At 48.9% G+C, this 13,961-nt stretch overlaps 1 protein-coding gene across 1 annotated transcript; it reads left to right on the forward strand.

Moving 5' to 3' along the window:
- Positions 1-9,021: 9,021 nt before the first annotated feature.
- LOC127292129 (zinc finger protein ZAT6-like) lies at positions 9,022-9,793 on the forward strand. Its single transcript, XM_051321481.2, has one exon. It carries the CDS (start codon positions 9,139-9,141, stop codon positions 9,661-9,663), a length of 525 nt encoding a protein of 174 aa, XP_051177441.1. The 5' UTR covers positions 9,022-9,138; the 3' UTR covers positions 9,664-9,793.
- The last annotated feature ends 4,168 nt before the right edge of the window (positions 9,794-13,961 follow it).

Raw genomic sequence — 13,961 nt, forward strand, 5'->3', positions numbered from 1 at the left:
AAGAAAGAATGGCGCCCCAAACCAAAGAAAGCCGATGATAAGGCATCGGCTGGCACAAACATGGTGTTCATACTTCCGTCCGAGTTTTGTGCTCCAACACCAGAAGAGGCATCTGTAGCACAGCTGGACTGCGGCCCACGGCCAGTAATCTTTGAAAAGCCGCGAGAAAGGAGCTACAGACATCTGAAGGCCCTGTACTTGAAAGGTTATATCAACGGGCAGCCTGTCAACAAGATGCTGGTTGACACGGGAGCGGCAGTCAATATAATGCCATACTCCATGCTACGTCGCCTGGGACGCTCTAGCGCGGATCTAATCAAAACCAACGTCACATTGAGCGATTTCAACGGCCAAGCATCAGAAGCGCAAGGCGTTCTGAACGTGGATCTGACTGTAGGCCGAAAAACAATCCCCACGTCATTCTTCATCGTCGACAGCAAAAGCACCTACGCTGTCCTGCTAGGGAGGGATTGGATTCACGCCAACTGCTGCATTCCATCCACAATGCACCAATGCTTGATACAGTGGGATGGAGATGAAGTGGAGGTCGTCCATGCAGATGACTCAGCCGAAATCTCAACGGCTGGCATGAACATTTGGGAAGCGGTAGACCAAGAGCCACTCTCTGGAGTCAGTTTGGACGGCTGTGAGCGCATCGAAGTGACAAAAAACGGGGTGAGGCTGGTCTTATCCACCGGCCTGACAGTGTAGCAAGAGCAAAGTCTATGGACGTACGTGACGAGGCCGATCCCTGTGATCGGCCCCAAAAAATAAGAAGCAATGATCTTAACTCAAGCATGTCACGTAGATATAGTAGAGCTAGGGTATGGGTTTACATCGGCTGATGAGCTAGAAGAGGTTGACATTGGTCCTGGGGATAAGCCACGACCAACTTTTATCAGCAAGAAGTTGGATCCGCATCTGAGGAGCCTGATGATAGCTCTGTTGAAAGAATACCCAGATTGCTTTGCATGGGATTACACAGAGATGCCTGGGTTGGACAGGAGCATAATTGAGCATCGGCTCCCTCTCAAGAAAGGATTTCGGCCGTTCCAGCAGCGAGCACGTCAGATGAAGGCCGAAATTCTTGAAGAAGTCAAGAAAGAGATTGAGAAAATGTTGGCCGCTGGGTTCATCAGGCCATGCAGGTATGCTGAATGGATTTCTAGTATTGTACCTGTAGAGAAAAAGGACGGCCGATGGCGTGTCGCCATAGATTTTCGAGATCTCAACAGAGCTACTCCAAAGGATGAATATCCAATGCCTGTGGCAGAGACATTGATCAATGCAGCTGCTGGTCATAAGGTGTTAAGTTTCATGGATGGCAACGCCGGCTACAACAAAATTTTCATGGCTCCAAAAGATATACACAAGACTGCATTCAGGGTACCAGGATCAGTGGGCTTGTTTGAATATGTGGTCATGACTTTTGGACTGAAGAATGTCGGTGCAACATACCAAAGAGCCATGAATTACATCTTTCATGATCTGATCGGCAAGTTGGTGGAAATTTACATCGATGACGTGGTGGTCAAGTCTGTCTCCATAGAAGGACACTTGGATGATTTGCGACGCATCCTGGACCGAACTAGAAAATTCGGGCTAAGAATGAATCCAAAGAAGTGTGCTTTTGGTGTGACGGCCGGTCAGTTCTTGGGTTTTTTGGTTCATGAACGTGGAATTGAGATCGGCCTGAAAAGTCAGGAGGCAGTACGAACCATGCAGCCACCTACCACGAAGAAAGAACTCCAATGTCTCATCGGCAAAATCAACTTCGTCCGACGGTTCATCTCCAATCTGTCAGGACGAATCGAGCCGTTCATGGCATTGGTGAAAATCAAATCTGATGACGAATTTCACTGGGGGGCAGAGCAGCAGCGGGCGTTTGACGAGATTAAACAGTATCTAATGACGCCGCCTGTGTTGGTTGCACCTCAGCAAGACAGGCCATTCTATATTTACTTATCAGTAGCTGACACTTCCATCGCCTCAGTGGTGGTGTAACTTTATGATGGTCTGGAGAGGGTGGCTTTCTACCTCAGCAGAAGGATGTTGGATGCAGAGACAAGGTACCCTGAGATCGAGAAGTTGTGCCTCTGCCTATTTTTCACCTGCACCAAGCTTCGTCACATCTTTCTGTCAGCAGAAATTGTCATCATATGCAAGTCAGACGTCATCAAACATATGTTGTCGGCCCCTGTGTTGAAAGGCCGACTCGGTAAATGGATGTTTGCATTGTCAGAATTTGATCTCCGGTATCAGCCTGCGAAGGCAGTCAAGGGACAAGCGTTGGCCGATCTGATTGCTGAACGAATCAACACTGATATAGCAGCGCTATCTGTACGTGCATGGGTCATGTTCTTCGATGGATCGGCTTGTGGTGATGGTTGTGGCATCGGCATTCTGCTTGTGTCGCCTCGGGGGGCAACATATTCCTTCTCCATCAGGTTATCTACCCCTTGCACCAATAATGTCGCTGAGTATGAAGCAATACGCAAGGGAATGGAGTTGCTTTTGGAAGCCAGGGCAGAAGCTGTGGAACTTTTTGGAGATTCAAAATTGGTGATTTCGCAGCTCACGGAGGAATATAAGTGCGAGAGTGAGTCACTCTTCCCATTATGGATGCAATGCCGTGAGCTGATGGCACAATTTAGGTACATAAATTTTAATTGGATCCCAAGGTCACAAAATACCGAGGCCAATGATCTCGCACAAGTGGCATCAGGCTACAAGGACGTAACAGATGGAGCCGATGTTCAGGTGCGGTTCCTGGAGCAGGATGACTGGAGAGCCGATATCTTCAATTACTTGAAAGATTCGGCTCGGGGGGCACCTAAACGGATAAGGTACGAGGCCATGAAATATGTCCTTATAGGAGATGACATGTTCTACAGGACTTTGGAGGGGTTACTTCTCAAATGCCTGGGACCAGCCGAGTCGAATCGGCTCTTACACGAGGTACACGAAGGCGCCTGTGGAACTCACCAATCAGCTCATAAGATGAAATGGCTGATCAGGCGATCAGGGTTTTACTGGCCCACCATGCTTGAGGATTGCTTTAAGTACTATAAAGGATGTCAAGCGTGTTAGATGTTTGGGAAAATTCAGATGGTACCCGCATCAGCAATGAACCCCATCATCAAGCCTTGGCCATTTCGAGGTTGGGGCATGGATATGATCGGCAAAATCCATCCTGCATCGAGCAAAGGCCACGAGTGGATTTTGGCCATTACAGATTATTTCACTAAATGGGTGGAAGCCGTCCCTATGAAGTCAGTAAAATCAGAAGATGTTATCAATTTTGTGAAAGAACATGTCATTCATAGATTCGGGATTCCCCAGACTATCACGACCGATGGAGGTTCGGTCTTCATTTCTAAAGAGTTCAGAAAGTTCTGCGACGACATGGGAATTAAGCTGATCCGATCGTCTCCATACTATGCTCAAGCAAATGGGCAAGCTGAAGCGTCCAACCAGAGCCTCATCAAGCTGATTAAGAGGAAAGTTGATGAGCACCCTAGACGGTGGCATGAGGTATTGTCGGAAGCTTTGTGGGCTTATCGCATGTCATGTCATGGGGCTATAAAAACCTCGCCATACCAGCTGGTCTATGGACAAGAAGCCGTATTGCCTTGGGAAATTACGGCTGGTTCGAGACGTGTTACGTTTCAGAATGATCTAACAACTGAAGAATATGCAGCCTTGATGAGTGATAGTATTGAGGATCTAACGGAACTCAGACTTTGGTCGTTGGAGAAGATTAAAGAGAACAAAGCCAAGGTAGCTCGCGCATACAATAAGAAGGTGAGACCAAAGGAGTTTCAGGTTGGAGATCTATTATGGGAAGCTGTGTTGCCATTAGGAACTAAGGATAAAGCATATGGTAAATGGTCTCCTAATTGGCACGGGCCGTACAGAGTCGACCAGGTCTTGAAGGGTAATGCATACATGCTCGAGCAGCTGGACGGTGTTAAATTTCCAGTAGCTGTCAATGGTCAACATCTCAAGAAATATTTCCCAAGCATGTGGGATGACGGACAGTGAAATATGGGGGCCGATGCATAAAATCGGCCAGTAAAAAAATTTTTTACATACAAATCATAGCCGATGTACAGACATCGACTTTAGAAAAATATGCAAAACAGCAAGATACAAGTACAGCCGATGCACAGACATCGACTTCAGACTAAAAGTCGATGCACAGCCATCGACTCTAGAGGTACAAGCTCAATTGAGCAGTTATCGTATTACATGTAGAGGTTCTACTGAAGGGATGCCTCGAGAGTATGAAGGATGCAGCAGCAGAATGTCTGATACCTAAAATTAATGACGGATGAGACATTAATTCAGGTGTTCACTGATTGAGTTCCGACACTATGCTCGGAAGGTGACCATTGAGGATTACCTTCAGGTCAGAGACCGTAGCATTGGCGTAAGATGATTCTGCCATTGGTTTCTGCCTTTGGATTCGATGTGGAGTTGGATCTGCGTGATTGAGATCTAAGATTCGCGTGGCCGTGAGTTGGATCTGTTCGAGCGGTGATTTAAGGATCTGAGTTTATTCTCTCAGACGAAGGTTGCAGTTTACCGTGTGAATAGGCAACTGATTTGGCCTTAATCGCGTTTATAGTAAAGGCCGATGCGCTGCCATCGGCTCTTTACGCGTTGATTTACTTTGACAATCGGCAAAATTGATATGAAAGCAAAATCGACATGGAAACATTTTCTTCATTAATAGAAGGGTTTTTTACAGGGAAGAGCCGATTGCTCAATAAAAGAAGAACAAAAGAGGAGCCGATTACTACTACTAGTCCTATGCTAGTAGTCCCTAATCTAAGGGCCGTCGCTGCCCTCGTCGTCGCCGTCGAAGCTGCCGTCGGCACTGCTGCCAGCGGGCTCCTCGTCGCTGCTCCCGTAGCCCTCGACGGGGGCCTCTTCCTCGTCGTCGTCGTCGTCATCCGACCCGGCGCGGAAGCGCTTCGCCGGCGGATATTCGTCGGAGGAGTCGTCGTCCTCCTCTTCCTCCTCCTCGTCGGAGGAGGTGAAGTCATCCCAGGAGAAGAGGTCATCTTCGCTCTCCTCCTCCAGCTCCCCGTCGGCGAGGAACCGGAAGTCGTCGTCTCCGTCGGTCAAGGACTTGTCATCCTCGGACCAGACGGAGGAATCGTGGTCCTCGATGTCCCACTTCTCTGGGGCGCGGAGGTCGTACGCCGCCAGCGAGTCCCACTCCGGCGTGGGCTCGCGAGAGGAGGAAGATGAGGAGGAGAGAATCGATGAGGCATAGGAGGAGGAGGAGGAAGACATGGCTACAGAGGAAGGGGTTTTTTTGCCGATGGCTAGTACGGAGCAAGAGGATGAAGAGGCGAACTGCTCGGCGCGGTTAAATAAAGGGGATATAGTGGAGATTTAATGCTACAGCGGTTTCCGAGGAAGTGGTGCCAAAAAAACTGTCAAATCGTGCAGAGAAGTTGAGAAGGCAAGGCATCATGATGAAAGGATACTGCGACGGTTCTGCTCTGCCACGACATGACCCTACGAAGAAAAAACAGAGTGGTTTTGGAATTATCATTGCCAAAACCAGGGGCATGTGTTATCACCAGATTTTAACCGAGTCAGGAGGTGGGCCGTGATTGAGATGGGCTTGGAGAATATACACGGGAAATATTCATGAATTGGCCTCGTGCAAGAGTTTGGGCTAGATTGCCCGTGTATCTGTAGATTATAGTAGGTTACGTGTCGGTTAGAATTAAAAGATAGAGTTTAGCTCGTACACGGTTGGGTTTATTCCCAAGTTAGAGAGTCTACGGACTATAAATATGTATCTAGGGTTATTGAGAAAGGAAGACGATCACGTTCACAACAAACCAATCTAGGCGCATCGCCACCCCTTGTTTCGAGGGTTTCTCCCGGGTAAGCGTCATGCTGCCTAGATCGCATCTTGCGATCTAGGCAGTATCTTGTTTATTCGTTGTTTATGTGCTGCTCGTACTGAAGCCTTTTTGATGGCGAGCAACACCGTTATCGTAGATACTTTAGGGTTAGCATCGGTACTTTCTTGATGTATTCGCTTAGTTATGCTATCCCTGGATATCTAGCTGTCCTTACACCTATCTTAGGTGTAAGGGCAGCACCTTGCTTAGTCTTTATTTAGTAGATTCGATCTGTTACGGTTGTTCCTTGTTCTTCAAGGATTAGTTTAATATCCATATGGTTAGGCCTTGCAAACGGGTTGAAGGATCCAGTAGTGCGTGAGGTACGGTTTGCTGATACTAGAAGGGATGTTCCGAGGATCAACTTCATGTTGGTTTTTAGGCCTTTTCTAGGGTTGGTTTTCTGTCATCTTTCGTACCTGCCAGGCTCAATTACGTGTAAGATGTTCCGGTTATGTGGTGAAAACCCTAAATCGTCGTAGATTGTTTTAGCTTAGTATTGATCAAGCAGGATCACCATGTTATCGTAGATCCAATACGAATCATGGGTGGATCGGCTCCATGAGCCGATTCACAGGATAACCTGAGAGCCGATCGAGGCTCGTATTTAATGTTTACGTGTATGCCATGCAGGAAACTAGTCGAAGCAATCCATCACCTTCCTGACCAGGTATAGGTCAGGTGGCACGCCCTTTCACCAGCATCGGACGTGCGTGCCAGAGCATTGCGGGCCGTCGCCCGAGGGACCAGGGCCCACCAGCAGTTCTGGGATCCTCCCGGCTCTACGTGTTGCCCGTCGCTGCTCGCCGGTGGGTTTTGGCAGGCAACAGGGAGAGACACCACTAGTGAACTGTGGACCCCGGTCCATTCTTTTAATCGAATACAATCTACAGCAATACTTGTCCTACTGTTTTCTGCAAACAATCATCATCCACACTATACATCTAATCCTTTGTTACAACAAGCCGGTGAGATTGACAACCTCACTGTTTCGTTGGGGTAAAGTACTTTGGTTGTGTTGTGCAGGTTCCACGTTGGCGCCGGAATCCCTGGTGTTGCGCCGCACTACACATCTCGCCGCCATCAACCTTCAACGTGCTTCTTGGCTCCTACTGGTTCGATAAACCTTGGTTTCTTACTGAGGGAAAACTTGCCGCTGTACGCATCACACCTTCCTCTTGGGGTTCCCAACGGACGCGTGCTGTACGCGTATCAGTCGGCCAGGCTGGTAGTCCTGTGTGGGTGATCATGGGATCTCGCACAGGTCTCCGGCGATGGTGATCTAGTCCGGGGTGTCATGGCGGCCGGTGAAAACTGAGCCTTGACCTCGGTCTTGGCGGATGATGGCGACGTCGGTCGACGTCGTTACCTTGTCGAAGGCGTCATCTTTGCCCGTCTTGGCACTACACTCGGCGAGTTGGGGATGCGCGACTGCCGGTGAAAACCATGTTCCGACCTCGGTTGGCGGACGATGGCGACGTGTCGCGCCGCTACCTTCTTGAAGGCATCGTCGACGCAGTCTGCGGTTTCTCACTCGTGCTGCTCCGGGGGAAACCCTAGGTCCGGGTCTCTCGAATCGGACGATGGCGGCGCGCCCTGCGTCGGTCTACCGCTTGGGGCATCGTTTTTGGAGCAGCTGCTGGATGTTGGCGGTTTTCGGTGGAGTGGTGTTCATCTACCACTTTGTTGGCGTTGAGTCTCAGTGGCATGGTGCTGCAGGGTATCGACGACAGATGCGGAATGATGTATACGTGCACGAGGGTCATGCTGATGTCACGGGTACGTTAGTTACTCACGCGCGCAGAATATGAATCCCATGATTCCATGCTGATGTCACCGTTTATGTACGATTATGACCATGTGTCCATGGCAATAGGAAAACTTAAAAGTTCTGTGCCTTGAGACACCGAAGATAAACACAAGGGAAAGAATTACGACGTCTCTATCATGGCTGGCTTTAGGATTTGGAGGGTCCAGGGCGAGCTCTTTAAATGAGTCCAATTTAGACTATGTGCATGCTAGATGGGTCTAATTTTTTTTCTTCTACCTTTTCATATATATACTGTGTCAGAAAAAATGGGCCCCAGTTTTGGTTGGACCTCAGGCCGTCGCACTTCTTGCCCTGGGCCAGAGACGGCTCTGGTCTCTATCCACCTATCTAACGAGTCACCACACTTGACACGGCTAAGCTTGACCGTAGGCGCGTAAAATTAGCCAATCGATCTGTCTGATATGTCCATGCCATGTGCATTTAACATGGTCTCTTGACCAATGCATATCCAATACAGTTTTGGATCGATTAGTTAACAATCTTTATTATGAAGTGTGCAAACTTCGCGCTCGTTTTCTCCAATCGCATGATTCCACATCATGTCCCTAAGAGTATTACTCCGTAAACTAATTCCGTAAGTGTAGCATTGTTGATTCCCTTCCTGCACTTGGCCCGCTGACTTGGTGATAGGTAACAACAATGCTATACCTACGTAAATTTTCTACGAAAACCACTTACGCACAGACGTGGAGAACTGAAACAAACCCACAATCCTAAAAACAAGGAGGCCAAACAGATTCAAACCAACCATATCCATACACGTAATCCAGTAGATTTATTCCCGTAAGCTGGTGCCCGTAAGTGTAGCATTATTTCGAATTTGCTCTTCATCACTCCGTACGCCACCATAGGTCGACTGACATTGTACACGCAACAGGTAAAGTGAGTAAAAATACGTATGACTGAAAAAAATAAACCAACCGGTCGACCAAAAAGACATACTTTCCACAGATACGGGAAGGTTCCAGAGACCCTTCCTTGCTCTGTCGCTTTAAACAAGTGACGGGCACGCACGAGCGCCCAGTCCAAGCTCCAGACAAAATGCAGCCTGGATTTGGATTAATTGATTGACCACCGGCCGTCACTCTGGCTCGCGCGCGTTGCCTCCGCGGCTAAGCAACCGGGAGCCGCCACGCGCCTAGCCGCCTGACCACACGTCCGGCTCCATGTCGGCTCCCCCTATGCTGCGATCAGCCGTCCACGTCGCGTTGCCGTCCCCCGAACCAACTCATCGCCCCCCACACAACCTATAAATAAGCGCGCCGCCGGTCGCTCCTGCCATTCATATCCTTCCTTTCTTCTCACGAGTTACCACCAACAACACACAAGAGCATCGACACCCACACCAAGATCCAGCAGATAGGAAAATCATCATCCATGGGAGCGGGAATGAAGCGTGTGAGGGAGGAGCAGCCGGTGTCTCTGGCGCTTGCGCTGAGCACGGACTCGACGTCCTCCACCACATCAGCGGACTCGTCCGCTGCGGCGCCCATTTCGGCCAGGAAGAGAGCGAGGCGGGGGAGGATGGTGGCGACGTCCGGGGAGGGGGATTTCGTGTGCAAGACGTGCGGCCGAGCCTTCACATCCTTCCAGGCGCTCGGCGGGCACCGGACCAGCCACCTACGCGGCCGCCACGGGCTAGAGCTCGGCGTCGACATCGTAAAAGCTATTAAAGATCGGAAGCAAAGCGAGGAGAAGCAGCAGCATGAGTGCCACATCTGTGGCCTCGGCTTCGAGATGGGCCAGGCGCTGGGTGGCCACATGAGGCGGCACCGGGAGGAGATGGCGCTCAGCGGCGCTGCCGGTGCGGACGACCAGTGGGTCATCTTGCAGCCGCATCAGGAAGAGGTGGTGGGGAACGCTGCCCACCGCCCGCCAGTCTTGCTCGAGCTGTTCGTCTAACTAGCACAAGCTGGATCTGCTGACTGTTTTGTTGTGCAGGACCTGTAAAAGATTTTAGAACGTGATACGTTTTCGAATTTATTGATCAGCGTTTCACTTTTGTGACCGCTCTCAGTTTTTTTCTTTTGAATCGTCTGCGGATTCATTGATCTCATGTAGGAGTAGTATATATACATAACATTCTGAACAAAGTTATCTGTCGTTCATGATCGATCATACATATGTCTCGCTCCTGTAAATGCAATCATGTTGACTTGTTAGTGTAATCAGAAAACCCCCCTTTGGTTTCCAAATGTGTCCCTCGGATAGTCGGATTGCGGCCACCCTATGAATATTATCATATATGTTGCTCAAGCTCATTAGTTGTAAAGTAGCAAGTCTAATTTGAAGTAATAGAAATCAAGATCGTCCACACAACATAACAATCTGAACTTTTCTTGGCGGATTGTAATCTTGTACTAGAGGAATAAAATCTACTCCATAGATGTTTTGCCCGTCTTTCTTTTTATCTGAATGTTAAATTAGGCAGCGAAATTGCCACATTCTCTCCATGGTTGTTGACCGCTGCGGGTCGTTCCCTATGGGGTGGCTGGGCAACTGTACGTGTAGGATCTCTACATTATGTGAGATCGTAAAATCAGCTCTTAAAATCCATATTTGTGAAATGTGAAAAAATATGGAAAATGTATACAACATAATTATGGGTTGTATCTATAACTTAAAAAAAAGCTCAAAACCCAATCTTCATTTAGAGAAACAAAAATGATAAGTTCCAATGTGAATAGTGCCAGATTTGGTTTAATAGTATTTCACTCCCAAATTTATCTTTGTTAGATCTCTAAATGTAGGTCGAATTCGAATCAGAGTTTTCTTTGGTGTTGCATATATAACACACATGTAGTCACCATTTTTTAAATAATATTTGAACATGTTTTTGATTTTTTTAAATAATCTCATAGGTTCTTTCTAAAAAAAAGAGATATCTCTCATAGATCCTACAAAAAAAAGTTGCTCCCTCTATGAGGTCATCTGCCATTGGTTCCCATTGCCGTACGTGCATGGTAGCTTCCCGTGCTCGATTTGCCGCACCTCGCGGTCACGGGCAACGTACGTTTGCTTGACCAGCAAGATCGATGGACGAAAGCCACTTCGCTCGCTTGAGACTGTACGGTTCCGTTTTTTTTTTTGAGAACTGAATACTTATATTCAAACAGTAGTAAGGATTACAGATACACGTACAAGTACTGAAATACGAGAAGGATACAAGCGGATAAGCTGCCACCCTCCAATTACACAGAAGCCCCTCACAAACCAGGAAAACACAAACAAGTCCTTAAGAGGCCTCATCTTCTCCACTGCCACCAAACGCACAAATCCACGGCCATCACCGGAGAGAAGAGCGTCGGCCAGCAACGTACGCTTTGGAGCTGAAGAGATCCCTTGCCTAGAGGCGTTTTCGAGCCGCAGTAGCCACCAGAACCCGAAGGCTGGATAAAGATCGAAAAGGAACATCGGTCGGGGAAGCACCCCAATCTTCTTCAGCGCCGGATCCGGGGACAAAGCCATCCCGCCCGACCGGAGGCCGGATCCACCAGCCGCTTCCGCAAACCCGTGGCCGCCATCACCGCCATCCTCTACAAGCACTCCGCGGGCACCACAACAGATCGCTGCAGCGCCGAAACAGAGCTTCTCCAAAAGCCGGACCTCCACCAACCTCTCGCCAGCGCCAGCCAAGCCACCGACAAGCAGGAGCACGGGTGGGGAGACCTTATTTCCTACTAACTCCGTCGACCTCCGCTCCACCAAGAAGACGACGGCGAGGAAACCTAACCTGCAAGAACAGGACCTACTATCTACACGCCAGAGAAGAACCGGGTTCCCCCCACCTCCCGACGCCAACCGGCGCCCGGAGGCCGAGGAGAACGCCGGCCTTCCCGGCGGAGACAACGCTAGCTCGCTTTTCGCCTCCCTTTCGCCTGTCCAGAGGAGAGGAGAAAAGTCAAGAGAGCCGCATTCGGCAGTTGAGCCGGGGCGTTTTTGTACGGTTCCGTTTTACCTCAGCAGCAAGCCAACAAGGCAAGCTCATGCTCCTGGCGTGCACGCGAAGGTCAAGGCGTTGCGTGTCGACGCGCACATACCATGCGACGTGCAGCCTATTTCGCTCGCTCTAAATTGATTTTCATCTTATACTAATATATCAACCACCCGATACCAATGCTAGATCCTCCTCAAGTAAGGCCAAACAAAAAACAACAGAAAGAGAAAAGAAAATGCCGTGCAGCCTGCTTCGCAGCCGTGCCAAGTTGTCCCCCATATGAATTTCTCTTTTCTATATTAGCTAGGCAATCACAAATTAATAAATCAAGGTAGTTGCTGCCTTGAGCTCATCCTCCACCCAGGAGACGAGATCGTACATTATTGTGGGTGTGGCGGTTAGGCATTGACCACGGAACCACGTAAACGATGGGATTGTAGCGGTATGTAATATGTGCTCACGCCTTACGTACGTAGTCGTAGCGGCGGCGAACTGGCTCTTGACCGGTCTGACTCTGACCGAACATTGACCGATGATTTAATTCGAGATTTACACTACTACAGGTACGGTAGTAGTACGTAGCAAGTTCTTGCACGCGCAGGCAAAATATGCATCCTATGATCGCTGCTGATGTCACCGTATATGCATTACCATGTCGATACACTTAAGTGAACAATGAAAACGTGTGCGCCAGTTAATACGTACTTGATAGCTTAGAGCATCTCCAGTCGCGTCCCCCAAACCGTTCCCACGTGTTTTGTTCGTGCCGCCTTTGGGGGACGTCGCTCCCCAGCCGCGTCCCCCAAACGCCGCCCCCCAAACATTTAAATTACTTTTTTTAACACATAAACCATTTATCAAATGTAGCATATGAATAAAAATGTTTGCGAGGATTGTTTTCAAATTAAATTACAACAAACAATAAAACAAGTAATCAAATATAATAAATAGGGCTAGATGCTACATCAATGTGCCACAGTATTTCCTTTGATCCTCCACAAATGCTCAACGAGATCAGCTTGAAGTTGCTCATGCACATTGCTGTCACGGATCTCTGCGTGCATGGCGAGAAAATCAGCAAAATCTGCAGGCAACTCATGATCAACCTCCGCAAGAGGGCCTTGACACTCATAGGGACCAACATGTGACCTAACATGATTCTTGCGGTCATCTTCGATGATCATGTTGTGCATGCATGATCACACAAGCCTGCATCACCTCCCACATTTGGTCGTGAGACCAGCTTAGAGCAGGGTACCGGACAATGGCAAATTGTGCTTGAAGCACACCAAATGCCCGCTCGACATCCTTCCTGCAAGCCTCCTGTCGTGTAGCAAAGTGGGAATTCTTCAGACCTGATGGATTCGAGATTGTTTTGACAAAAGTGGCCCATTTTGGATATATACCATCAGCTAGATAATAGCCTTTGGTATATTGGTGGCCACTGATCTCATAGTTGCATGGTGGAGCATGCCCTTCCACTAGTCTGCTGAACACCGGAGACCGCTGCAACACGTTGATGTCATTGTGTGATCCCGCCATGCCAAAGAAAGAATGCCAAATTCACAGGTCATAATCTGCCACAGCTTCAAGCACCACACTGCAATATCCATGACGGCCTTTGTATATAACTTGCCAAGCAAACGGGCAGTTCTTCCATGCACAGTGCATGCAATCGATGCTTCCAAGCATTCCAGGAAATCCTCTGGCAGCATTTTGTGCCATGATCCTTGCAGTCCCTTCCTCAGTTGGCCCTCTCAAGTAGTATTTGCCAAACTTTCCCACCACAGCTCGGCAAAACTTGTACATGCACTCAATGGCAGTAGACTCACTCATGCGAAGGTAGTCGTCCTGTGTATCGGCAGGTGCTCCGTATGCAAGCATCCTCATGGCGGCGGTGCACTTCTGAATCGACGAGAACCTGAGGACGCCTACAGCGTCGAGCTTGAGCTTGAAGTAGGGGTCGAACTCTCGAACGCCGTGGAGGATATTCATGAACAGCCCCTTGCTCATCCTGTACCGGCGCCGAAAATTGTCGGCCTGTGTTGCGTCGTTGATGTCTACGGGTGCTTCTATTCTTGTAGACAGTGTTGGGCCTCCAAGAGCAGAGGTTTGTAGAACAGCAGCAAGTTTCTCTTAAGTGGATCACCCAAGGTTTATCGATCTCAGGGAGGAAGAGGTCAAAGATATCCCTCTCATGCAACCCTGCAACCACAAAGCAAGAAGTCTCTTGTGTCCCCAACACACCTAATAGGTGCACTAG

This window comes from Lolium perenne, chromosome 4, assembly GCF_019359855.2.
Source record: "Lolium perenne isolate Kyuss_39 chromosome 4, Kyuss_2.0, whole genome shotgun sequence".
In the NCBI taxonomy this organism is placed as follows: Eukaryota; Viridiplantae; Streptophyta; class Magnoliopsida; order Poales; family Poaceae; genus Lolium; species Lolium perenne.